The 27581-nt window shown below is 45.4% G+C and overlaps 2 protein-coding genes across 6 annotated transcripts; one reads left to right on the top strand and one right to left on the bottom strand.

Moving 5' to 3' along the window:
- Positions 1–7243: 7243 nt before the first annotated feature.
- PTPRCAP (protein tyrosine phosphatase receptor type C associated protein) lies at positions 7244–12046 on the top strand. The gene is made up of 2 exons (XM_020806003.3): positions 7244–7378; positions 11150–12046. The coding sequence occupies exons 1-2, from the start codon at positions 7376–7378 to the stop codon at positions 11762–11764; spliced, it is 618 nt and encodes a 205-aa protein (XP_020661662.3). The 5' UTR covers positions 7244–7375; the 3' UTR covers positions 11765–12046.
- Positions 10420–27127, bottom strand: RPS6KB2 (ribosomal protein S6 kinase B2). 5 transcript variants are annotated; one of them, XM_020806001.3, is made up of 15 exons: positions 26975–27125; positions 26628–26662; positions 24421–24544; positions 21784–21852; positions 21280–21427; positions 21067–21124; positions 19539–19639; positions 19333–19423; positions 19124–19214; positions 18364–18471; positions 17267–17329; positions 15483–15560; positions 14649–14756; positions 13960–14072; positions 10420–13017 (listed from the first exon to the last, which is right to left on the bottom strand). In XM_020806001.3, the coding sequence occupies exons 1-15, from the start codon at positions 27047–27049 to the stop codon at positions 12852–12854; spliced, it is 1428 nt and encodes a 475-aa protein (XP_020661660.3). In that variant the 5' UTR covers positions 27050–27125; the 3' UTR covers positions 10420–12851. The 5 variants fall into 5 exon arrangements, 3 of the variants coding, with proteins under 3 accessions (XP_020661660.3, XP_078239619.1, XP_078239618.1); XM_078383493.1 differs by lacking the exon at positions 24421–24544 and having other exon boundaries at positions 26975–27010; XR_012082348.2 differs by lacking the exon at positions 19124–19214 and having other exon boundaries at positions 12669–13017; positions 19267–19423; positions 26975–27126.
- Between the last annotated feature and the right edge of the window lie 454 nt (positions 27128–27581).

Below are 27581 nucleotides of genomic sequence, written 5' to 3' on the forward strand. Positions count from 1 at the left end.
AGGTGTGTTCCTCCCCTCTCCTCCTCCTTCCCACAGAACTCACAATGAATTCAAGGTATGTTCACACTTTTGGAATGTTTCATTTGTCTCCTTGAGGAGACTGATAATGGCTTTGCTTACATTATTGTGACAAGGGGAACACCAAGCACAGCGCAGCAGCTTCTGCTTTTCAGCTTAGCTAAAGCTGAAGAAATCGGGTCCCTCCTAGCTTAGGAAATACACAGTCATTTGGGGAAATGTTCAGAAAATCAATGCTGTAAGCCGCCCAGAGACCTTCGGGTAGTGTGGGCGGCATATAAGTTAAATAAAATAAATAAATAAATAAATAAAATCTTTATGTGGAAAGTTAAGTGTATGTAATAAATCACATGGGGATTTGACCTGCACTTGTAACATTCACATTCCTGACTAGAAGTTTGCTTGGCTAGCTCTGCTTTTTATACTGGATGCCATTGTGGGTTTGCATTTCCTGAAGATATGCTTCCTGAAAATTCAGACCTTTCCCATGTGCAGCTATGTGTTTGTTTTTGAATAGCAACACAGGCCTACATTTAATCTGAATTTAAATGAGCTTAGAAGGCATGTTAATCCTTTTGAATGAAGCAGGAGCAGTTCTACAGGACGGCAGTGTAAACTCTTATCAGATCTCCCCATCCTGCTGGTCTTATTTTCTAAGGCAAACTGGTTTCTTTAAGGGGGCAATATAGGAGTGTCAAGTTTAAGACTGGGACAGAAAGGTCCACACAAACCATTTAACCACATTACCTTGACTTTTCTTGGTGCGAGTGGCTTCCAGGAGGTCAATGTGCTGGTGGCTGGGGAAACTCCTCCTGTCTAGTCCCTTCCCAACACCCTGATCCACCTTGACTCCTGAGTGATCCAGTGAATACTAAAGCTCACAAGGCTGCACACTTTAACTTGCACGCCAACCTTGCCAGGTAGGCAAGTCAAAATGCCCACAAATGGGAAAGGATCCAGTAGATGCCTGAGGTAAGACTTGAATTTAGTACTAACCAAACCCTCTACTCCCAAATTAACCAGACTACAGTTATTAAAATGTTATTATTTTATTAAAGGTGTTGCAAAAAGTAAAAAAAAAAAAAAAAAAAACAACCATGAAATTCAAAGCAGTTTCAAAACTCAGTTCAAAAGCCAGAAACAATCAAAATTTGTGAAGCCAATACTTATTTAAAAAACTTAAGATTAGGGCAATTAAGGAATAGTTCTAAAACAAAAAAAGCTAGCTATGCTGTGCTATGCTATGTATACTTACAATACAGCTGAAATGAAGTATAGTTTTAGAGCATATGCAGACTAAAGAGCAAAAAGCATGTTGTTTAGTCGTTATGTTGTGTCCCACTCTTTGTGACCCCATGGACCAGAGCCCACCAGGCCCTCCTGTCTTACAATGCCTCCCAGAGTTGGGTCAAATTCATGTTGGTAGCTTCAATTACACTGTCCAACCATCTTGTCCTCTGCCGTCCCCTTCTCCTCTTGCCTTCACACTTTCCCAACATCAGGGTCTTTTCCAGGGAGTCTTCTCAAGCCCCTTCAGGGATTGCTGCCTTGTCATGGTGAAGGGGCTTGAGTAATTCAGAGAAGCTATGGGCTACGCTGTGCAGGGACACCCAAGACGGGCAGGTCATAGTGGAGAGTTCTGACTAAACACGATCCACCTGGAGCCGGAACTGGCAAGCCACTCCAGTATCTTTGCCAAGAAAACCCCATGAACAGAAACAAAAGGCAAAGAGCGTAACTGTCTCCTAAAAGAAGCTAAGCCACAATAACTAAATTCTCTATGCCATTTGATATCCATCACCCATTTTTCCAAAACTTTCGAAATTAGTCCATCAATCAAAGTCTCAGTTACTCCAAACTTTCCAGAAGGGAGTAACTTTTCTTCCAAGTAACATTCATCTTGCTATTTCCCTCTCCAGTTCAGCTGGGAAGACAGAAGTGATGGTAGAACTATTGACGACCAAATACTACTTGAGTCAGAGATCAAGATATAGATTTATTTTCTCTCATATGTATACGGACAACAGCCTGGGCAAGACCTGCAGATTTCACTCAATAAAGTGGGGGAAGGTGCTTGTGTCTCCCTGTCCCCTCTAAACTTTGTCTGCCTTAAAACGTACATAGCTAAAAACTACAATCGGGGCAAAACTCTAAGTACCATTAACAGACTTTTGACTCCTGCCCCCAAATTATTTCTGTGGATGCCCTGAATTATGTTGTGATGGATAGGGAAACAGAATTCTTCCTCCTTGGTTGACACTGAAGTATATCCAAGGTACTTGAAGAAAAGCTGTCCCTCATGGTTTTAAGTCACAAACCTGCCACTATTGGAAATGGGTATCGTCAACAACAGCAAAAGCCTTCCTTCTTCACAAAGAAGGTTACTGACTGCTGAGAAAAGTGATGGGAGAGGGATCAGGTGGACTGAAGGAGTGAAAGGACTTAGGAGTTTGGATCTGGTTACTGACTGTAAATGTCTTAGTTGAGTGTGTGCCCAGAGGCATGCTGATGCTTCAGTTTTCATTCTATGCCTGCCCGCCTGAAATGTCATTTTGTGCCTGGTGCTGGTTGGTAGACCTCTAGGCCACTGGTTCTTAACCTTGGGTTACTCAGGAGTTTTGGACTGCAACTCCCAGAAGCCTTTACCACCAGCTGTCCTGACTGGGGTTTCTGGGAGTTGCAGTTCAAAAGCATCCGAGTAACAAAGGTTAAGAACGACTGCTCTAGGCTCTAGTAAGCGCAAAGCAAATACTGCCCACCCCCTATCTAGTGTATATGAACTTCAGACTGGTAAGATTCCATAGATCCTCTTTTCCAGCTCAAATCTCTCAAACCCCCATCCACAAGAATTGCGCTGTCTTTCCTAATAACGGAACTCTCCTTCAGAGTTCTTCAAACGTAGCCCAGTCGGGGCACATGGAAACCAAGAGGACCATGCTCCACAAGTATGGGTACACACTTCATTCGAATGTAGCTGGAGGCTTGTGCTCCTGATCACAGCCCTCTGGTCATAGTTCACCGTTGGGTTTGCTGCAGAACGGAGCAACGAAATGGTTGGGGTGATGGTGCCTCAAGCACTGCTAGAGGAAGGTTCATGACCCATCCAACAGACCACTATCTGAAGCCTGTGCCACAACAGGGGTGGCAAGGAAGAGATAATACTGCTTTGACAGGTCCCTGTTTGGTTTGTCTGGACTGCGTATCTCTTTCGGAGACAATTTTAGAACATTTTTGTTCAGCCAAGTTTTCTTTTAACATTGCTAGATGTCTTGTGCTATGCTTACGATGTCCTCCTTATGCATGTGTGTGTTTTAATGTTTTTGGGCTTTTTAATCAGTTTTAAATGATAATTTAATTGCTTCCATATTTAGCAACTCTTTAACAATTCTTGTCTCTCGTTTTAATTTTGTGAATGTTTTAATGATCTGTGGGCTGTCTTGAGTCCTGTCACCTGGAGGAAAGGTGGTATATAAGTGTAATCAATAATCAACCAGTCTCCATGCTGAGACTTCCTCCTGACTGACACATACCTAAATGTGGCTCACATAGGAGAAAGGCCTACATTGGATGACTTTACTTCCTGTCCACCTACCTTTATTTTCAAAAAAAGAAGCTGCCCTGGTGCTTGCTGGAAGCTTTCTTTGAAAAAGGAAGCTAAGCTGGTCTAGACCAATGTTAGACCACAAAACATTCCAGTTTAGGTCTTTCTCCTGGGAGAGACACATTGGGTGTCTATCTGTCAGGTGAGATTGCCAGAATAGAGTTATGGGATATTTAGCCCCTCCCCACCCCAAGAAACTACAAATGTAATATCCCTGCATTGCTTCTGTCCCCAGAAGCTTTCAGAGTGGCAAGGCACTAGTTATATTTTAGCCCATGCAGCCATGTTGGGATCTGTGAACATTCAGAGTCTGCTGTGGTCAGTTTGTGAAGTGCTTTGCAAATAAAATCACTTGGGACTGCAGTTTGATTGGGGCCTTTGAATAGCTGTGCAGTTCTTGCTTCTACAGTATATGTGTGTGCACACTTGTATTTGTTTTATGGATTGCTTTCAGTCTGTGTACACAACATTCTTGAATCTGTGCCTATTGTGACTTGATTAGCCAGAGGTAGGTGGCAAATGGTGCGGAGATTTATAAATACTTCACAGGAAATGCATTGTTTCTAGTTTGGGATATTTTGTGCCAGTGTCATTCAACCTAATCTACTCTAGGTGACAATTTCCCTCTTGTTAGGATAAAATTCCAGTGGCTCATAAGCAGGGGTGGGGAACATGTGAGTCATCCTTTATAAACGCCATCTTGTTTGCTAGCCAGATCAAAGAAGTGGGCCTGAGGGATTACTGTTTTGCTTTGCATTTGGGGTTCTGTCAAATGGTTCTTTGTAATGTCAATTTGTCGCATATGGATTCTATGCCCTTTCCTGCCTTACTTTATATCTGCATGAAACTGCTGGGAGAAATCATCAGGAAATGTGGTATGTTGCCAATATATAGATAGTACCCATCTCTTTTTTTCCTGTCAGCTTCCAGAGGGGTGATGAAGGTCTTGAATTAATGCATGCAATCTGATTCATTAGATGTAGGCTAACAAACTGCACACAGATTCTCTTGGTAGCAAGGTCCATATGGTGACAGTGTTTGTTTTTGACAAAGTGGCATTTGTTTTAAAAAATGAAGTCTGAGGTTTAGAGGAACTCCTGGATCCAGCATTGATCCTAGATGGTCACAAGACAGCTGTGGCTGAGGTACCAAAAGAGGCCTTTCCTGCAAAAGTCTGATGTGGCCACAGTTTTGTGTGCATTGGCCACACAAAACATGTCCCGTGTGGGGCTGCCTTTTGAACCATACTTGGAAACTAGCTTTTCCGGGATGTTTTTCAAGGTCTCTTGCAAACTGTATTCATATGTGCACATGTGTGTGTGTGCATGCGTACCTTCTTGTTTAATGGAGGGTGTGGCTTTTGTGCTTCAGAGGGCAATTCAAAATTCTGGTCATCTAGTTTTAAAAGTTCTTAAAGTCTGAAGGCTTGGGAATTTAAAGAGCTGTGTACTCCTGCATGTTCCTCCTCTTTCAAACTAGTTGTTTTGGAACTCTCATGCCACCTTAGGATCCTACTTTGCACATACCAATCAACGCTGTTCATTACTGTGTGTACATACAGTTGCTTTGTTTTCACCTCTGCTCTTTCAAAAGCTCTTAGCAACATCCTTTGGATGGTCCTAGATAGGTAAATGCAAAGATGAGTTTTACAGAAATTTGTGTGCACTGCAGGCACCAGCTGAGCATCAGTTTTCCACAGGAGAGCAGGGCTGGTGGGTGGCAGGTGCATTTCTCTTCCTGTCCCTGAGCCAAGCAACAAGAGCTGTTCTGTGGGTGGCAGGAAGTTTGTGGTTGGTACTACCTAGCTTGCAGGAAACAGCACTCTGTAGAATGAGTGCAAATGTGTGCACAGGCTCAACACATCAATAGATATGTACCGGTTTGTGCTTTCTGCTCAGTGAGTAAATATAAAATTCTGACTGAGCTGAGAAATTAACCCTTTCTCTTTTCTTTCTGGTGTATGTGACTATAAGGCCCAAGAGATATGGGCTATGGCGAAGACTATGCTTCCAGTCTACACTTGTTGTCTTGTGCAGGGCAGCAGTTGCAATGCTGAGATTACAGTACTTTTATATACCTATGTTTATGCTCCTCTTCCTCTTTATCTGTATGTCCCCTATATTTCTCCCACATGGGAGTGTCATTTGCAGTCATTGTCCTTCTGATACTTCTGCAAGCACCTTGAAAACAATGCAGTAATAACTAGAAGCCAACACAAATTTGTCAGGAACGAATGAATCCTGACAGACAAAGCTTGCCTCATTTTTTTGGAGCGGGTAACCTCTCTGATAGATGGGAGGAATACTGTAGCCATAACGTATTTTGATTTTAGCAAAGCTTTCAGCAAAGTGCCCCATGGTATTCGGATTAGGACACCAACTAGATGTGAGCTGGAACAACTATCAGGTGGATAAACAGTTGGTTACAGAATCAGAGAGTGCTTATCAATGGCTCCTTCTCAAAATGGGAGGAGGTAACAGGTGGGGTACTACAAAGTTCAGTTCTGGGGCTGGAGCTCTTCAAAATTGTTATTAATGACTTGGATGCTTATCAAATTTGTGTATGATACAAAATTGGGTGGAGCAGCTAATACCCTGGAAGACCGAAACAAAATCCAGAAAGATCTTGACAGGCTTGAGCACAGGGTTGAAAACAACAGAATGAAATATAACAGAGATAAGTTCAAAGTTCTACACCTAGGGGCAGAGCACAGTTACAAGATAGGGTTATTGGGTCAGTAATAGTAATTACATGCAAGAAGGATCTTGGAGTTATTGTAGATCACAAGCAGAATATGAACCAACAATGTGATCTGGCTGCAAAGAGACTTTATTCTAATAAGTGGTGCCCCGCATAGCGACGTTAATCCGTTCCAGGATTAACGTCGCTATCCGGATTCATCACTATGCGGGGGGGGAACCCATAGGGTGCGAAAACGCGGGCGGCCATTTTGGAACCGCCGATCAGCTGTTTGTAAAACATCGCAATGCGAAGATCGGTTAGCGAAACGCTTACCGATCATCGCAATGCGATGTTTTCCCTATCTAAAACTTCGCAATGTGATCACATTAGCGATCACAAAAAACATGTCGCTATGCGGATTCGTCGTTAAATGGTGCGCTTGTTAAGCTAAGGAAAAACAATGGCATAAGCTGAGTTCCAACACCAGTGGTTGACAACTCCTAGAATCCCTGATCATTCATCTTGCTAACTGGGGGCTCCAAAAGAACTGGAGACTCAAACATTGAGAAGTACCATACTATACTAAACTACAGTGATCATGTGGATCGTTTATGGATCATTGACCAATGTGCTTAATTTGGTATATTTCACATATGTCTGATTCCTCCTTTTATACTGAAGTGAAAAATATGTTTGCTACGGGAACACAAATCTAATAATAGGTTTTGACTTAATTTGGATTAGTCTCTGTCTCTCCCCCTTCTCCTGTTCCTCCATAAAGCTTAATTGGATACCCTATATGGGTTTCGTTTGACAAGGGAAGTTCATTAGTGATAAAGATAAGTCCCACTGCTCCCCGCATTGTTTCTGAATTACCCTGAATATAGAGTAGCCTTTTGCATAGAGTGCTAGGGGGGAAAATTGCAGTGACTTCTCTGCACAGTCTGAGAGAGATAGGCAGGAAGCCCTCCCTCACCCCACCCCCTTTGTGTTCACCCTAAGGCACTTGCAAAGTTTCATTTTACTCAAGGCTTTGTGCAGCACCACAGTGAGAAAAGTGCTCTACACCTAATTATGGTAAGTTGCCAGGACTTAACGAGCTGGAAAAGATGAATTTGGAAGTGGTGTTGGGGGAAAAGAGATCGTCTGGCCCACGAAGGACGGGCAGTGGCAACTGGGACATGCGTACCAATGTCTCGCCCTATTGTTAATAGCTGAGCCAGAAGCAGTGCTTGGCTAAACCTTTTCCCCATCCTTTGTTCTCTCATAGCCTGGCTCTTCTGCTTGCTGCACTCTAGTTTCAAGTGGAAGGTGCCAGGCTCTCTCTTCTCCTTGGGTAAGAAGATAAGAAGGGCTGCAGCGATGAGTAGGAAGGATAAGAATGGCTGCTTGCGTCGCTTGATTCATGCCCCTAAGGTCTCAAGATGCAGGCATACCTATTCCTGTTTGGTCAGAGGTACTGATGTTTTTCTCTTACTCTGCTACTAGAATAGCAGTGAACTTTATAGCACACCCCTTTTGTGCTTACTGATTGATTGATCGATCGATAGATCGATAGATCGGCGGAGTGGTAGTGTTGCCTGTACCCCATTCTAACCCAGAAAGACAAGTGTGGGAAATATTTAAATAATGATGGGGAAGCTTTGGGTGCTACGTTCTTTTCATTCATGTGTTGGGAGACCACTGGGAGCAGTTGAGCTCTTAAATGTGGAGGCTGCATTCTGGTTACTTTTAGTGGTGGTAAAACTAGGCGTTGCAGTTTCAAAATGGTTCCACAGCCCGCCCTTCTATGTTGCTTCTTTGTGCTCCTGACAGATTGTATTGACAAGCTCATGACTGCTCATTTCTTTTGCCATTTGCCTCCCTTGAGTATTGTAACAGTGCTGTGCAACTTGCAGTCATGATCCCAATTTCAAATATCCTCTGCCAGCCATCCAATCAAGGCCAAAGGGAATGTGTGGGAGAGAGTGGGAGGTGGGAGAGGGTTCTCCTGCTGATACCGCTAGCTGGCCCATCATTGACTCTAGCCACACCTGGTTCTGCCTCCTGGCAAATACTCCTCTCAGCAAAGGCCCCCTTCGCTGACAGGGAAAGTGTTATCCACCCTGTACTTCAGTGAAGTGTGTTGGTTATAAGACGGCACTTATGCCTCCAGGCTAATGGACTTCCCAGTGCTGAAGCCTACTGTTAACTGGCTCTTGGCTCCTTTGCAAACTATGTGGAATATCTGAAAAGACCCCATAATTCCAGCCTGTTGAAGGCTATGTCCCCTTAAGTATGGGGAAATTATACCATTGAGGGGGAGAAGGCATCAAGAAAGTAGTCAAAGATCGAGGATTTGAACACATTAAATCTGGAACAAATTGATCCAGAGGGTCCTTTCCAGTGCAGCAGTTAAGATTATTACTGAGAACTGCTGGATAGCTGAGTGGTTTAGGCTTCTGGTTGGGACTGATTCCTCACTGTACTTCATTGATAGGAGCGAGACTAGATGATCCATGGGGTACATTCCAGATCTGTAGTTCTAAAATGATGAAGATTATTTTTTAAAATCAAATTTTTATTTCTATCAGTCCATTCAAAATCGCCTAACAGAACAATATCTATTGTACTATAGTAATAGTAAATTAGAGAGATACCAGAATTGTGCTGGAGAAAAGTGTGGGCATAAAGGAACGTTGGAACACATGTGGTTTGTCTGAAAGTAGTAGTATTCTGGTAAGAGGTGATCAATTGGCTAGAAAAAATAACAAATCAAAAAATAGTTCCGAATGAAACCTTATTACAATTCTCACTGTTAACAAAGGAAATGAAAATGTATGATGATGATGATGATGATGATAGTGAAGAAAATACTAATGCACACAGTGCAGCAAATTCAGGGCATGAATGTGAACATTTCAAACCTCTTCTATAGGGGTGAAACAAGAGCAGTGGGGCTTGTGGTCTCTACAGAACTTCTTGTCTACTAACAGTGTGCAGAATTAGGCTAGGAGAGAAAGTTCAGCTGTTTCTGGGCCTTGCTGGGGCCGGTGCCTCAAGAAAGGAGAGCTACTTGTTTGTTAATACAGCACAGAGCTCGCCACAGTGACCGTTCCTCCAGTTTTTGTTCGTGGAAAAATACTCCAAATTAACAAGTCTTTGAGGCCAAGAACTGCAGCTGCATAAAAGCAAAGGTTTCTCTAAAATGGAAAGGTTTTTTGCCCTAATATGTATATATGTTAGTTAAGTTTCAAAAGCTGATGGTGACCAAAGTTGTCACATAACAATCCATATAGCTTCTAGACAAGTTTCTTGACTTGCAGAATTCCTAATACGGTACATGCTTCAGCTCAGAATCACAAACACTCCCCCCACTGCTAAAATGCCATTCAGTGGTACAGGTAAGATGGATGGAACATATCAGGATACCATTAATGCTCAGACAATATTTCTGGAGTGCCAATGAAAGCACCAGCCCACCTCTTAACATACGAAATTCTTCAGAGCCTCTCGCTAAGCCAAAAACAAACTTTATTCTTTGCAATTTGCTTTTAGCAGATCAAATGGCACTTGTTCTCCTTACTAATCCACCATCAGTCACAATTTTCTGTGGGGGAGGTTATTCAAGCAGGCACTTTGTGTGTTTGGCTAAAGCAACACAGGAAGCAGCAGAAGGCCAATTCCCCCTACCCACCCACCCCCCCAATATATTAAGGCTCCAGATTCTTGGCAAAGGCAGAAATATGAATGGTTTATTCCTTTCGGTCATTGCTGCAGATCGTTAGATATACAAGCCAACAATGAAACGCCCTCAAAACAAATTTGCTGTGTCTAGGAGCAAAATACTGTGAGTTCCATGCAGTGGGCAGGAAGCCTGTATAGCGCGGCTCCAAACACAGAATTCACCTTCCAGGGAATCTTGGCTTTTATTTTGAACAAGGTTAAGTTTTTAGCATTGCTTCATCATTGTGAGGAAAGGGACAGGCAGAACCTGTTGTATATTGAGGAGCCACAGTAGTAGCTAAAGTTGACACCGAGCAGCCAAAGGAGGGAATTCAAGGCCTCCCTGTAACCTCCCTGGGTCTAGCAAAATAAATCGAAACAAACGATACAGGAAAAATAAGAACACACAGACATTTTCTTTGTCTAGATAATTTATAGTTGCAGAGTTATTCTGTTCTTGACAGACAATTTCATTATAATAACTATATTTTTAGTGCAGAGTACACACAACCCTGAGTGTCATGTGGATGTGTCTATATGACCACAAAGATGGAGCTTGTGCCTGAATACTTATTTTCATAATCCTTTTGGATTATAGCAAGTAGCAAACATTTGGTGGTTCATGAGTTTACAGGGATGCTGCAAAACATCTACCGTGACACCTACTAGAGCAGTGGTCCCCAATCTTGGGCCTCCAGATGTTCTTGGACTACAACTCCCAGAAGCCTTCACCACCACCTCTGCTGGCCAGGATTTCTGGGAGTTGAAATCCAAGAACATCTGCAGGCCCAAGGTTGGGGACCACTGGACTAGAGTACCAATAAATTCCTGGACATCTCAAAAGGCTAGGAACAACTCGCGGCTTTGTTTAACTGCTAACCCTCCTCACCCCAGCAGCCCACTGGTGAGCATACAGAGCTCGGCTGCTTCCAAGTCTTCACAGTGCCCTGCTCTTCCGCCTTTCTCCACGTGCATGCTTGCCATCTGTAAAAGAATCCAACCAATAACACTGCAGGTAGGAGTTCACAGAGCGAACTGTCATCATGAACCACACGGTTAGGGTAATACTGCTCTAGAGACAAAATGAGTGATCAAATTCGTTTGACCTGTTGGACATTGACATTGACTCTTTTCCTTTGGCAGAAGCTCAGGTTTGCCCAGGCTCTTTCTGCACAGCTTCTGCTGTTTTCAGGAAAATGTACGGCATCAATTTCACAGAAAGGTGGCGGCAGTGGCAACAGGAGCGACAATGTCATTGTGGGCATCCTGGTCTTCACGCTGCTCCTCCTTCTCCTCTTGCTCTTTCTAGCATGGCGGCACCTGAGCTACGCCTCAGAAGGAACGTACCACCCCTGGCGCCTGATGAGGGGGCTCATCATTCGCTTGCAGAACCTTTGGGTGCAGATCCGAAGTGAAGCGTTATCCCAAGAGGACCCGGATGAAAAGCAGAGTGACGAAGATCTTGGGGAGCAGCAGGAGGATGATACAGAGAATGAGGAGCAGGAGCAGGGAGAGGAGCTGCTCCCCCAGCAGGCTGACAATGAGTCAGAGGAGGAAGAGGAGAGGCAGGAAATGCTTGACGAGAGAGCTGAACTGGAGCCAACTGAAAAGGAAGCCGCTCAGGAGCCCTTAAAGGAAGAAGAGCCCTCAGGGGCCGTGGAGGGCAAGGCAGGAGTCTTGCTTAGTGATCTGCATTCCTTTTCTGGGACAGCAGCTTGGGAGGACAGCAGCAAACAAGCACAAGCCACTGCCCTCTAGAAGCAGCAGGCAAAGGAGGACTCTTTCCCCAAAGAAGGCTACAGTCCATAGCTGCACTTGACTCCAGGCCCACCTGGCCATTGCCACAGATTTGAGACCCACAGACAAGACAGAGGCTGATGGCACCGTGCTTGACCTGTTTTCCCCTTCTTGTTTGTACCACCTTACCTGCTTGGTCAAGCTTATCACACACACAAAAAATAGCAGCCTGTTTTGTTCTGTTGTGTTTTTTTTAACCCATCTCCCTATTACAATAAAGCAGAGGAAGCAGGCTGCACCTCAGCTGTCTCTTCTCTTTATGGGACGATCAAAGCAGACAACTACGCAGAGTGTCTCCCTGACTAATTCTAAGACTCTGCCTTTCTTGTGCTCCATGTACATTTATAGCAGTTGGTTTCACAAGCAACCTGTTAATCCTTGCAGCAAACGGCCCATTTTCTGGGCATGCGCCCAATCATGATTCATTCACTACTAGGGATGTGAGAAGACAAAAGCAGACGGATAAGGCAGCAGGAACAGGACAGATCTTGTGGTAGCTGTTTAGGAAGATATTGGGGGGAAACAATCATTTTGGCACTTGGGTGCGTGTTGGAAAAGGTAAGATAGTCCAGAGTTTCCCAGAGGATGGTCCAGCTCCATCGAGAAAGAACCCCTTTGGAGCCTTTCAGCCCTGCCAGAGTTGGCCCCTTGGCTTTACGACAGAGGAGCCTCAAACAGGCACAGACAAAGCAGGGGTGAGGGATGTCAGTCCCTATGCCCTCCCTGTGACCATCACAACAAAGCCTGACTCACGCTTCTGGAGACGCACAGCCAGAAGGACAGCAGCCCACACAACCCAAGCTCCTATTCTTGCCATGATATACTGAACTGAAAGACTCTTTTGCACAGAGATTAGTCCCTTCACTGGGGAATGCACCAATCCCATACAGCAGGCCTCTGCAACTAGGAGGGAGAGTGGCCCTCTAGCAATGGGGAGAGGAGGAGAATTATGTGATCCCCATCAGGGCATGAAGGCACAGGTGTATCCCCCCCCCTCCAAGCTCTCCTCTGTCAGGCAGACAGTTCACTGGTCTCTGTGATGCCCCGGCTATCGTGCCCGCCCTCGGCCTTTCTTCTTCTTGCTGCCGGATGGTGTTTTGATAGGCAGCGGGGCAGTGACTTCTGGCACAGGAACGAAGGAAGGGGCAGAGAGCTCCATCGCTTCCACGGCTGTGCTTGGCTTGAAGGCCTCAAAGGGTGAGAACTTTAAAGGACTGGGGGGGGGGGGGAAGCAGGGGGGAGAGAACAAAACAAAACATGCCACAGGGCAGAATTTGAATGATTGCCAAAGCCAAACACTTAACCAAACCTCACTGCCGCAGATGTCCACCCCTCCCTGCACCGGTTCCATTGTCACCAGAACAGCAATGGTTCCAAGGCCTTGAAAGAACACGAAGGGCACAGGTACTTGCCAGGGTTCAGGATACCGAGGGCAGCATTTCTTTTGATAAGCAAAGACCCAGCTGCTTTCAACCTTATTAGTGCTTTAAAAGGCTGGGATGAGATTCCTTGGCCATGGGGCAGAATCTAACCCTCTGGGGTTCTTTAAATTGCCACATCCCATAACACCACAGTCTGGTGGTTTTCTAACATTTGTATTCCCCACTCCTCATACTTCTAAAAGGCCAAAGTGCTTCTCTTGAGGCTTGGTTATTTGCAGTAACAGCTTTAAACAAGCTGATACTTTAGGTAAAGGTAAAGGTTCCCCTTGACAATTTTTGTCCAGTCGTGTCCGACTCTAGGGGGCGGTGCTCATCCCCATTTCCAAGCCATAGAGCCAGTGTTTTGTCCGAAGACAATCTTCCGTGGTCACATGGCCAGTGTGATTTAGACACGGAACGCTGTTACCTTCCCACCGAGGTGGTCCCTATTTATCTACTTGCATTTGCATGCTTTCGAACCGCTAGGTTGGCGGGAGCTGGGACAAAGCGACAGGAGCTCACTCCGTCACGTGGATTCGATCTTACGACTGCTTGGTCTTCTGACCCTGCAGCACAGAGGCTTCTGCGGTTTAGCCCACAGCACCACCACGTCCCTTTGGGCTTTGGCTCCGACTGCCAGGAGCCTCAAGCCCTTCCTCAGAAATTGAATTAAGTCCTTGGGCTAAAAGATGTTTCCAGCCCTTGCCTCTCCACTCTCCCTAGCTCCAGCATTACCTCACGGGTGTGCGGGGGCTGCTGTTGAGACGTCGTGGCGATCGGAGTTTGGGTTGAAAGAAGAAGCCTTCCTTGATGCTCTCCAGCACTGATGGAGCTACATAGGTAAAGCCCTGCAGAGAAACACCTGGTTAATCCTGCTGAGTTCCTGCCTCAACTGCAACTTACGAGGTTGCTGTGAATGTTGCCCTGCCATGGTCAGAGGCATGACACTGCAGCACTTTGCATCAGAGATGAGAAATGTCTTTTCCAAGCCTTAGCCTCCTCACTGTCCCCCATGCAAGGCAATTATGCTTCTTTTTAAATGCCCCCCCCCAATAAAGTGCTGCAGGGAGCTGTGATGCTGAAGGACCCGGACGCAAATCAAACATTTAAGCTTGAAATTTCTTTTAAAAAATATGAACGCAGTCCTCAGACCGAAAAGTGGTGACCCCTTTTGCCACCTCTTTGTCACATGCAGTCAACGTACCCTCGAATTTTCAGCCCTGCTGGGTGGGGCTCTGCCTCTCTCATGCAGTTTCACCCTTGGTGTGCACACATGACTCCCCACCCCACCCCCGCACTGGACTCTGTCAGGGAACTCAACGTGATTGCTGTGTGAAAGAGGTTGCGCACAGGGAGGCAGAGATGCGCAGGGGCCCAGCTCGGAGGGAACCTTGCATGCAGTTGATCCCAGGACCATCCCTTACCAGGAAAGCCTGATTGGCACTCTCGCTGAGGGAGCCATCGTCAGGGCTATCCACGGGGGTCTGGCGGGTGAAGCGGGTGTCAAACTGACTGACATCATCATCTGATTGCTGTGGATGGAAATGGGAGAAAGGGGACATTAGAAAGAAAAAGAACCTGAAGCCATTCCGACGAGAGGAAAGAGACACCAAGCCTTCCTATATGCTGAGGAGGCAAGGTGAGTTGGTAAACAGATACATCAGGAATGTAGAGATACCAGATTAGTCATCCTCTGACAGGTGGATTGGGCACTTTAGTTCATTTTAGCAACCACCTACACAATGGTGGAAGGAGTGCCATCTTGGTCAGAGAACATCGAAAGCAAGAGAGGTTTCCAGTACATCGTGGCAACAGAAATGGCACTGTTATCAATCAGTGTTACAGTTCCGGGCTAGAACTGCCCATCTGAAATTAATTTAGGACAAACTGCTCAGAAATCATCATTATGATGTGGGGTGGAGGGAGAGATGGGGAGGGAGAACAGCATCAAATAATAAACAAAAGGTTATGAAGAGCCCAGTGCTGGAAAAAACATTACTAACTGCAGCCATTTACAAACATCTATTTAAAGTCCTTTTCAGCATGGGATTTTTTCTTCTTCCTCTTTCGCTTTTTTTCTCTTGCACAGGAAAGCAACGCAACACTTAAACAATACTAGTTTGGTTAGCTTTCCTTCCTAAAGTGAGTGTGCAAGATAAAAAGACTGAAAAGACCCAGTAATGGCCATGGGCTGGAACAGGAAATAGGATAGTGAAGAGATAGGCTTTAAAGGGGAGAAAAATGGCTCATGCCAGTACCAGGGACGGCCGGAAGGGCGGGTCAATTCTCCTGCCCAGTAAATCTTCCCAGTTAATGTGTCGGAAGAAGGGATGTCTCTGAAAGAGAAAAGAGAGAAGTCACAGCTACCCACTGTGGTTCCTGAAATGCACATCCTTCATTAGATGATGTACGAATCATCCCAGAATGGGTGTTAAGAGGGTAGATCCATCTATATCTTGAGGAGAACCCAACAGGTGGTATCGGCAGCCTGCACCGCCTTTTTCCACCTTTGGCGGATTGCCCAGCTGTGGCCCTATCTCGACACGGGGGCGCTCACTACCTTGGTTCATGCGCTCGTAATCTCAAGATTAGACCACTGTAACGCGCTCTATGTGGGGCTGCCTTTGAGGCTGATGCAGAAACTTCAGGTGGTGCAGAATGCAGCGGCCAGACTCCTTACCGGAGTGAGAAAATACCAACACATTTCTCCAACTCTGGCCGCACTGCATTGGCTGCCCATTCGTTTCCGTGTCAACTTCTAAGTTCTAATGCTTACTTATAAGGCTCTAAACGGTTTAGGACCTCGATATCTGGCGGAACGCCTGCTCCCACCAAGATCTACCCGGATTACCCGTGTGAGTAAGGAGGAGAGGCTGAGGAGCCTGATGCCGAGAGAGGCCCAGAAGGAGAAGACATGAAACCAGGCCTTCTCGGTGGTGCCTCCTCGCCTCTGGAACAATCTCCCTCCGGAGATTTGCACGGCCCCTACGCTGGGAATCTTTAAAACTCAATTAAAAACATGGTTGTACATCCAGACCTTCCCTCCAGCCAAACCTAATTTCTCTTTCTATTTCTTCTCTATTTTATTCTTCTATTTTATTGTAATTTTATTGAATGATCATGTACATTCTTGTGTTTATTGTTTTATTCTGTGTTGGAAGCCGCCTAGAGTGGTCTGGTAGTCCAGATAGGCGGGGTATAAATTAAACAAACAAACAAACAAACAGTTTATAGGAGTTGAACTCCCTCTTGCCTCTCCCTGGCTTATCCTGCTGTCAGTCAAGTACAGCAGCCAGACAAACATGAAGGCTGTGGTGGTAAAGGATGCTGTCGTGACTACACTGGTCACTGGAACCTCAAGCAGAAAGACGGCTTGTTACAGAACAACTCCATCCGCAGTTATTTTATCTTTGTGACAAAAAGAGGCCAATCCTGCCGTTTGTAAGCAGATTATTGGGAGTGGTGTGCACATTATGGTAAAGGAATACAGTACAGCACCCCAAGGACCGCGCTATTTCAGAATGCAGGTACATCCAGAACTCCTCTGTCTGCAGGAAACCAACACACCAGGAAGGATAATTTTTCAGGTTCTTGCCTGAGTGATCTTGGATTAGAAGGGAGCAGAATGTGACATACTGCTGTGGCTATAAGCTGCCACAAAATTACCATTAACTGCTGCCAAAATTGTACACCACGTGATATGCATCAGTTATTCATAGCTTGCCAAAATGTGTGTTATGTTGTGTACTGTCAAGTCATGCACAAGTTATAGCAGATAATGCAACACACATTCTTTGGTAAAAAGTGAATTAAAAAAAAACCTTGACTTCATAACATTTTCAAGGTATGTGATATATCTGAGAAGCAGTTTCTTTAAAAAAAAGCAGGATGATGTTCAGAATTCTCAATTCTGTTAAATCTGTGCACTGGCAGAACACATGAAGGCCTTTCTGTGGATACATTTTTGTTCTGTTTCATGAGCACAGCATGACTGGATCAAGCCAGGTCACTGCACATAATCATTCCCCCCCCCCCACAATACCTGTACATCTGCAGCATCACCTGGTCCACCCCCAATCCTCTGACTGGGATTCCTTTTGAGGAACTAGAGAAGGGGAAAAGATACACTGAGGAAAGATTGCATAAAGCTATAGGACAGAATCAGACTCTTCAGGCTGAGGCACCATGTCAATTTTTCAGAGAGCACATTCCACAGTGACCTTCATTCCATTACATTTGGGATTATTCTGTGTGGGACTAGCTGGGATTCTGATGTCTCTGCAAGACCCTCGACACACTCAGGTGCCCACAACTCCACTAGCCATGTGTGCCTGGCAAAGGCCCTTTCCCCTTCTCGTGGCAGGGACAAGCCGCCCCCACAGAAGTGTGGGGTCCTATCTCTTCCTCCCCCTCCCCTCTCAGAGTGAAAGGGTACCTCAAGGCAGAGCTGCTACCTGCTGCTGAAAAACTCTGACCCGCTAGCTAAACCAACCGGAGCAGTGGGGGGAGGGGAGGAACTTGGGCACCAGCTGCTGAGAAGTGATGGAGAAGGAACTGGGGGGTTGGCTATGCACTTCCACATTGCAACCATGGGGACAAGCAGAGAAAGGGAAAAGGGACAGGGCCACCTCTGAGCTCAAGAGAAAAGTGGGTATCGCTTGTGGGGTGTTGTCGTTTATGGGGTGTTGTGCAAGCCAGGCAGCTATGCTAGAAATGGCAAGGAGGTGTTGTGGGAAGTAAGTAACAGCCCACGTACTGGACAGGAAGAGGCAAGGAAAAGAAGGAAAAGGCAGCTTAGGCTCACGTGTGCTTTAAATTGCCCTCCTATGTTTCACACTGGGGATGGGGAAGATCACTGGCTAGGTGTGAACTTGACCTCTTGCCTCTAAGGTTGAGTGTAATTTGGGAAAATTCCTTTTTCAACTGCAGGTCCCAGAATCCCCTGCCCAGGCAGCCACCTCACACAGAAGGTCTATTAACAGAACAGCAAAGTCTTTTGCCTGGAACTTTTGACGTCCAGGCAAACATCCACCCATGGCCTTGCAATGACAGTTAATTACTGCAATGTACGTAGATGTAGAAAGAGACAGTCAGCCTCCAAGCCTCGAGGGCCCAGTGAAGTGACAGGCCAGCACCCACCTTCTTCAGCAGATCACGAGCATCCGGTGTCAAGTAAGGAGGAAAGACCAACTTCCCCTTCAGGATTTTGTCGATTGTTTTCTTGCGGTTTTCAGCTGTAAAAGGGGGCTGCAAGGTACGGACACAAAGGGTTGAATATCAATTCAGTGGGAGGAACCGTCTGCTTAGAAGCCCCATCAACGGTAGGCAGCACAGGGACCAGGGGCAGACGGCGCACAATCTCCCATTTGGGGACTAGAACGCCCTGACTTCCTCAGTCTGAATACTAACTAGGGGATTCTGGGACTTACAGTCCAAGCTCTGGTCAGGAGTGGAGAGAGAGAAAGAGCAAAAGGAAGGGTGACTTGGTGGCAAAACTGGTAGGGAAGCACAAGCATAGTCCCTTGAGTTTTGCTGAGCTCAGGGACAAAGACACGTGACCAAAGAAGAAAGAGTCCAAGGAGCAAAAAGCAAATTTTTCAGTCCTGGCCTATTCTCGCTGCAGAGATCTAGCACTCAGATGTGGTCTTTACTCAAAATCTATGGAAGTTCTTGACTAGAATGCAAAGGCCCTGCTTTCGTAGCAGCCAACTGACCCCCCCCCTCCCCGGCATGACCCTCTGCCACTGCTGATCGTATGAGCTGTTGCTCAGTTGTTGAGGACGACTGATCTACCAAACCTCCCTTGCCCATTTCCACCACGGTGTAGCTTCATTGCTGCCACTCTCTGTGCTCTATCGTTTCCACCCTTGCCTTCAAACACAGCACAAGCAAGACTTGCCGATCCAGTGAGCATGTCATACATCAGAGTACCAAGGCTCCACCAGTCCACAGCACGGTTGTGGCCACTGTGCGTCAGAATCTCTGGGGCCCTGGATTTAAAGAGAGACAAAAAGAAAGGAAGGGGATAACTATCAATCCTACCCGACTCCAACGAGGACAGAAGCGGTGTGGGATTCCAAAAGATGCCCAGGAACCTCTGCCACCTACATATACTCTATGGTGCCACAAAAAGTGTGGGTGACGGCACCATCGTGGATAGATTCTTTGCAAAGCCCAAAGTCTGTCAGCTTAATGTGTCCTGTGGAAGAGGAGAGCAGAAAGGTGAGATCCTGTTGCGGGTCTGTTGAGGTATTCTACATCCAGTGTAGACACTGTCCTCCCCCTTTCTTGCTAAGCAGAATAATGCTTTGTACCTTGGCTGTTTAACATTATGTTCTCCGGCTTCAGGTCCCGGTAGATGATACCCTTGGAATGGAGGTGGCCGAGGGCCAGGACGATCTCACTTAGATAAAAACTAGAAGAGGAAAAAAAGGATTCTGTCAACAACATGCTCACCAGCAAAAGTGGCTTGGAAAAACATTTTTATTGGGTTGTAGTTCCTAGAATCGTACAGACACTAGGGCCAGTAGTTCAAAAGTGGTTGGCCACTCCTTCAAAACCCTAGCAATGCAGGCTAGGTGGGATAAATTCAAAGCCTGGAGCCTGTCAAAGGCACTTCAGAATGGAGAAGATTACTCAGAATTAATTCATCCGTAGGAATCAAGAACCCAGCGCACAAGAGAGGAGATGGCAGGGCAAGGTTTTGTACCTTTCAGGTACAATGCACGTAAGTCAGGGCTGCTTTCTGCCTCAGAAAGATGAATGGTTGTGATGATTTCTGGACGTTTAACCAGCAGGAGCAATACTGGGTAAGACAGCCATTCATGCTTTCCACCAGATACCTGTAATTCTTATGAACCTCTTTGGACTGTAACTTTGTTGCACCTTAAAAGCATGGACATCAATCCAATCCTTCATGCCCTTGTGGACTGCATTACCTCATGTCCTTATAGTTCCAGCTAAATGTCTGGATGGCCTACAGGATCAGGATGAGAACAGCTACACAGATTTATAGTGTTTGGCATTTATCCCCATCAGGCAAGCCCAAGGGGGGGAGTGGCAACACGCCTTTGTACACAAATACAATGACCCTCTTTCACTGATCAACAATGAGCTGAATGGCATTATTTGGGAACGCTTGCTCTTGTCCTTTCTCCTACTTGGCACAATTGCTTTCACATTACTCTCCTCTCCTTGCTAGCTTATTAATTTCAGAGGGCGACAAGAGATATGTAGATGGAATATATCCAAAAGAAACTATTTTTAGGTAGATGTAGGAGAAGAATTATCTTCTCTCCTGCAGGGGTTAAGTAAGACTGGATGGACCACTGATAACATTTTAAAGTCTGCTTTTAATACAGATTACTTTAGCAAAACCATTCAGATAGTTTGAACAGGCCCAAAAAAAAAAAAAAAAAAAAAAAAACCACCCAGAACCATTTTCCTATATGATACAGAAAGGTGGAAATTATGTAAACAGAGTTCCCTCCCTGTGTTCTGTCAGCTCAAAGCTGCCTTTATCAAGGTTAAACCCAACTTACCACTACCATGTTTTCACAATGGACTGAAGTTTTTAAACAATGGTGGCTTTTTTAAAAAGACTTATTAGCTAACCCAGCTATCTTAAATTGTCCTATAGAGCTGTTGCAAATAACACAGAGGATCAAGTTGCAAGGAGGCAGCTGCATTCCTCTCATCTATTAGATAGGAGCCCTGTAACATTTCCCCGCCGCCCCCTGTGCCACCTTCCACAGTGCTGGCCAGTGGGAGACACTGAACAGAGAGATATGTTCAGCTCTTCCGATTACCCCAACTCAAGTTTTAATTAACATTTTCACTAACCAGGCTGTATCTTCCAGAAAGATGCCTTCTCGCTCAAGCTGCATGAAGAGCTCTCCACCTAGGAAGCACAGGAGGAAAAGAAACCATCAGTCCACTCCAGCAAGGCTCTACACAAAGGGCACCTGGAATGAAAGGGTCAAATCCCAGTCTCGCTGATGAAAGCCTCAGAATGATCCCACCTCCAATGAGCAAAACTGAGCTGCATTTCCGTACCACTCAGGCATTCCAGGATAAGGTACAGCTTGCCACCAGTCTGGAAGGCATAGATGAGGTCCACAATGAATGGGTGCTTAATAGCTTCCAGGATATTTCTCTCAGCCTTTGTGTGCGCTGTGTCTTTGGCATTGCAGGCAATCTTGGCCTATGGGAAACACCAACAGACAATTAAATTCCCACTAAGATACAAAGTCCTATCCCCAGAAAGTCCTATCCTGACCCTTCGTCATGGTGCAGATGAAGTGCCTCTCAAAGGCTGTGACAGTTGAATACACAAGTTCTAGCAGGTTCTACCAATGAGCAAAGGATTTCAATCTAGCTGTATAGTCAGATTGCAAGCTTGCTACTCAAGGACAGCCTACCTAAAAGGATGACCATTGCATGACAAACTGGCTACAGAAACTATGAATGTAATATGCTTCAGTGGAGAAATTACTCACACTGATTAAATCAGATTTTCAAGGTGTTCCGAGTACGATATATAACAGATCACATACATACCTTCTTTAAGACTTTCATGGCAAAGATTTTCCCAGCATTTGTGCCTTGTACCTTCCGTACCTGGAACACCTACAATGGAATAAGAAACAGTAACCAAGATCAGGACCATGGCAAATTTGGAGGAAAGGCAACATGAGACCCATTTTCTGGCTGGAACAAAATCAACAAATTAGAAAAGCAGCATCTTCCTCAGACTGGCAAATGAGCCTTCATGAAAGCCAAGGAGAAAGGGAAAGATGACTCCGTTCTCTGTCATTATCCAAACCCCTCAACTGTCATCTTCCATAAATTAACATCCATCTAAAAGATTACTTTGGAGGACACAAAGTCAGTGACATGGTGCATTGGCACCAATCCAAACTAAATCACTAGGTCATGGTTCCAGCTACAAAACCACAGTTCTGTGCATTTTTCACAGAGTTTCTTCAGTGTATGCATCTAATGGTATTAATTACCAATGACTCACATTATTATCCAACATTTAGCTCTCATAAAACCCAAGAAGCCCCAGAGAATTCTTGGTGGAGGGGTAGAGGAAAGGCAATTTCCTTAAGCTAAGAACTCATGGGATACTTAGAACCTAAACTGAAGGGGGCCAGATCCCAGTAACCGGACAACAGAAGGCCCTCTCCTCTTGTACATCTTGCAGGTGAGAGATGCTTTAGCATAATGCAACCCCATGCTGCAGAAATATACATGTTTGTGTATATAGCCATTTCATATAAATCTTTCCAGAAATAAGTTCCCCATTATGAATTGGTCCACTCTGCATTCAGTTCTCCTTGATTGTTCAGAACCTCCCCAAGTCATAGCCAGATACCAAGTAAGCAAAAAGCTACAGGTTGCAGAAAGGAGGAATGGCGTTGTGGCCATTAGTACATTAGTGGCAGCAAACTCAGATTTAAAACAGAGCCCATGGAACTCCACAGGACACCTTGGCATGATAGTACCGTGTTAGCTTTTGGTCTTCTCCTGGAACCTTTTTTATGAGAACAGATCCACATAAGAGCATTCTTGCCAACTGTCCTTCTCCTACCACACAATCATTGCAAAGGATTGAGAAAGATCCATGAAACATTCATAATGAATGCACCTCTGCTGATTTTCAAGTGGAATCAGACAGATCACAAACACTTACAGTATTATGTCCTGGCTAAAATGTGGGCTGGCAGAGATCCAGAAGGTGGATAATACTGAGGCACGACTGAAACTGCAGGATGACTACTTTCTATAAAAGAAGGACTTGGGACTAGGGCACTAACTGGATCATCCAGTTATCATCCACACCCAGCGTTAGTTTCATTCGTGTAGAGACTGAATGACTCCAACTTTGAGCCACCTGGTGCTACATACTTTCTTAATTATGTTCAGGTACTCCCATCTAGTTAAAAAAGCCCAGGTTCTCCCAAGTCGTTTTCACAGTGATCTGAGCTACAAGTGGTTGTTATCACTTTCCACACAGACTGAAACTGATCAAAACAAAACCAACCACATCTGAGTCCTTAAATACTTCAATTTTAAGGTTATCTTGGGAACTTCACAAACATACATCATTGGTTAAACAAAAAACAAATGGTGTTATTTACAAAACAGGAGGTACGCTTGTGACAATGAGATTAGATGGTTGATCAGGCCATTCTTTTTATAGACTCAGCAGAAACAGAAGATTGGCTTCACTGCTATGACTCACACTTGCAAATAATCTGTGCTCTATTTGGTCAACTTTGGCACATTCAAATTTACCTAGGGACCTGCTTATCTGTTTTCCTGTTCCATCTGGCTGACTTCTCTTTAAGCCATGAAAATTTATGTCATAAAAGCATGTGTTCATGGTTCTACTCATGAACACATGCTGAGAGCTCAGACTGCAAAATAGAGATCACGTGAGTGCAATTTTTTTCATCTACAGCACACATACACCATTCCCTTCACACACAGACTAGAAAGAAGGATATTAGACTAGCCTTTCACAAACTAGTTTTCTGCAAAGAAAAATAGTTTTTCATGGAGGAGAAGCAGCACTCCAATATGTAAAGCTCCACCTGCAATCTCAAGGATACCACTAAGACACAGGTTTACTGTCTCAGTGAGAAGAAGGTCCTTGTCTGTGTGAAATGTTTAAAAGCATTCAGAGATTCGAAAAATAGGAATACACTTAACATTTACTTAATCCACCGCCCTAATGAAGCTCTAGGATTCTTACATCTGTTCATCCTTAAGGACAGTAGTCCTAAAAGCATTAGATTTCTTTATATTCCTGCTGCCCAATACGGTAGGACCCCCCCCATCCACTAGGGATTCGTTCCAAGCCCCTGGCCCCCTACTGAAAACCATGGATAACAGTGAAAGATAAAAGGAAAAAAACCAGAAAAAAATATTTTCACATGCATTACCAGAGCTGGCCATTAGAGGGTGCCAAAGATCATGCTATGTATTCTTCACTAACATGTATTCATAGATCAGTTTCTGCCTCCCTCTAGTGACTAGTTATGGTAATACATGTGAAAATAGGGTCCCCCCCAGACTTTTTTCTTTTAATATTTTTAATATTTTCAGGCTGTGGATAAGTGAATCAATGAATACTGATCCCATGGATAAGGGACCTCTAGTGTACCATCTTCACAATGTACTACTTGCCTTGCCATAGCCGCCCTTGCCCAAAACACGCAGCAGCTCAAAGCAGTGGGGTCCGATGCGCTCTGGGCCATTGTTAACAATATTCTCAGAGATTTCAATTTCCTCATAATGTCCTGGCACAAGCCTGAGAGGAAGAAAGAGTAATTAAGGAGATGAGCAAAGCATGTGGCTGGGAGGCACCTTACAAGCAAGGGTCATGAGTTTTTGAAAGGCAGAGATTGATAGCACGGAGTTTATGGACTCCAATAAATGTTAAGGAAGCTCGTGGTCTGACTCTTTTCCTGCCACTGTTCTATCCAAAAACTCCTCTCAGACTCTGGAAATCTCCCTCTTCCCCAAATAAGGGGGAGAAGGAGTAGGAGAAGATACCGGGAAGCTTTTTTCTGTCAGCTTCCCTCAAACAGTGTACCTGAGATCCAACTCATAGTGTTCAGAACTAAAATAAATCCACTATTTATGTGGTCATTTGATGATCTAGAACTGTTCACATGACTAGACCAAATGTGAACAACCTGGGAAGACACAAGAGGTGGGTGAAAAGCAGCACTGGAGTCTTGGGTGTGAACAGTACAAAAGGCAAGTCTTGAATCAACAATGCGGCAGGAATCCCAACCAATGTTGGTCTTTGTTCACGGGTACAGAACTAAAACAGAAGAGGTGATGGGAATGGTATAGGTAAGGTGTAATCAGCAACAAGAAGTTGCTTCATTGTTTCAGATTTCTCAAAATGAAAAATGTGGTTACAGGCAAAACACTCGAAAGTATATCCAGTGACAGCACTGCCATCGAGGATCCCTTTGCCCCCACCCAATATAGCTGTTTGGGCTATATCCCTCTATCTAGAGGGTTCTCTGTCATCAGATCTCCAGGAAGGACAGGCAACTTAAGTGAGATGGGGGAAGCAGTGGCAGCCAAAATTAGATGCCCTGACTAGCATGAGAGGGAACCTTTTTGAAAAAACACCACCACTCAATACAATCCTAAATTCACACATTCAAAATCTACGACATTCCTCAAAACTCTGGGTTTTGAGAGATGATTTGCTAATCCAAAACCAAGGTAATGCTGCTGCTTTTAATCACACTGCTATGTTCCCTTCCAAGGTGGTAAAGGAACAGGGAAAGTTACAATTAAAAATTGCCACTGTCTCTAGGTGTCTAGCAGCAATTCTTTGGAATGACTTAAATGCACAGGACAAGCTGTTGTTCTTTTTGCTTCTCCCAGCTGGTGACTCTGTTGTTTCTCCGTAAGTGTCCCTGTAGGAATTGAGTAGAGCAGTGGTTCCCAAACTTGGGTAAGCCAGGTGTTCTGGGACTGCAACTCCCTGAAACTCTGGCCAGCACAGCTGCCGGTGAAGGCTTCTGGGAATTGCAATCCAAGAACACCTGGCTTACCCAAGGTTGGGAGCCACTGGAGTAGAGTAGCTATGAGTACATGTGCTAAAATTATGCAGTGGCACAGAGGGGGCACCTCCATACCTGGAACTTCACTGAAAATAGATGGGCTACTGAGGGACAATGTGGCTACAAGCACACCACCAAAACCAGACCATAGACCACCAAACAATGAAGACAAAAGAGACCTCTATTTTGCTCAAAATTGCATATATTAATGTGTGTGTGTGTGATGTGTATGTGTAATTCTGTTTAAATTAATTCTAATTGTGTCTGTGTAGGAATGTCTCTCTCTCTCTCTCTCTCTCTCTCTCACACACACACACACAATTAGAAATAATACTATAATTTAAATGGAATTATAACACATCTCAAAGGAAGTTGTGATCAGGTGACCTGCATGCTTCTTGTTAATCCAACCATCCAGATGAGGATGGTTCAATCCAAGGTCTCTGATTTCCCTCCTTATTATTTTTGATCTTCAAATCAGATTTGGACTGAACAGTCCCTTCAAGTGGAGGACATCTTGAAAATCACTGTCCTCTGGAAGCCCTTCAAATGGAGAGCACCACTCCTAAAAGGCAACAACAACAACCCCTCCTCCATATTCTGATCCATCCATTCTTGCCTCTTCACCCGCCTGTTTCCAAACAGAAGGGAGAAACAGAGGGAGCAAAGAGGGGTCTTAACGGGAAAGAGACTCCCCCCCGCTTCAAAAATGAGGGTGAGTCGAGGACGATTCAGGAAGCAAAGCAAGCCCCCCCCCCCCTTGGCGAACGAAGGACCTCAGGGCGTTTTGGCCCTTGTACTCACTCCGGGCCACTGCTGTGAAAATCGGGGTCCACGTCCTGAAAGAGAGCGGGGAGGAAGAGAAAGGCATCAACATCAGCACCAGGGAAAGCCGGGCGCGCTTGCTCGCCGAAAAGGGGGGTGCGGGTGGGGGGCTCAGGCACCAGCGGAGCAGCGGGTAAAGGCTTTCGGCCCCCTGGGCTGCTTGCAACCCCTTACTGGGGAGTTAAGGAAGCGCCACGGAAGTCGCTCGGATTTTACTGGTGAGCCAACCCGGGAAGGCGACCGCGGTTGGGGGACTCCATTCCCCCTCCTTTCCCCGCTAGACCCACCCCCTTTCCCTTCTATCATTTTTCCCATCCCCGCCTCACCAAGGCCCCCAATTCAGGCTCCTCCCCGTCGCTCCCCTCCTCCGTTTCCAGGTCGATGTCGAAGACGCCGGCCATAGCAGCGACTCCCCGATTACCCCCGCGGCCTTCCCAGTCCCGCCTCCTTGCCTTTCGTCATCCTGCCTCTGCCTCCTCCTCCTCCTCCTCCTCCTCCTGGTGACGCCAATGTTGTCGTCATGAGACGGGCGCTTCCTCCGTTTTGGCGCGTCTCTTACCATAGAGAGGAGTGCAGCTAGCTAGACGGCACGAGGGAGTCCCTCTCGAGCCGCGCACGCGCGGGACGCATGTTAATAATGGCGGCCCAGCGGGGCTGGTTGTATTCTTTTGGCTCTGTGAGGTGTTAAGCGGAAGGCTTGAAAGCTCCTGGAACTCCGTATGACGGAGTTGAGGAGCCAAGGAGGTGTCAGTTTAAGTTAGGACTGTTCTTGTTGTTGCAATTTGAAATGTGTTTTCTGTATGCTGTGCTATCCAGAGACAGCGACAGAGCAGTTTACCTGGTTGGAAGAAGCTCAAAAATAAAATGTATAGCATTTTAAAATGCTCCTGAACCATCTTGTATGTATATTAGGTATTCTATAAGATTTCTTAG

This window comes from Pogona vitticeps, chromosome 1, assembly GCF_051106095.1.
Source record: "Pogona vitticeps strain Pit_001003342236 chromosome 1, PviZW2.1, whole genome shotgun sequence".
Lineage (NCBI taxonomy): Eukaryota > Metazoa > Chordata > Lepidosauria > Squamata > Agamidae > Pogona > Pogona vitticeps.

Bases quoted from the DNA above. Each gene is read 5' to 3' on its own strand.
- RPS6KB2 (XM_020806001.3), bottom strand. From the start codon at position 27,049: ATGGCCGGCGTCTTCGACATCGACCTGGAAACGGAGGAGGGGAGCGAC. The intron at 17,330-18,363 runs GTGGGTGCTGGC...CCCCTTCTCTAG, and splicing joins CTCGTGATCTGCTGAAGAAG to TTCCTCAAAAGGAATCCCAG. The intron at 14,757-15,482 runs GTACTGGCATGA...TTCCATCCACAG, and splicing joins CGCCCTTCCGGCCGTCCCTG to CAATCAGATGATGATGTCAG.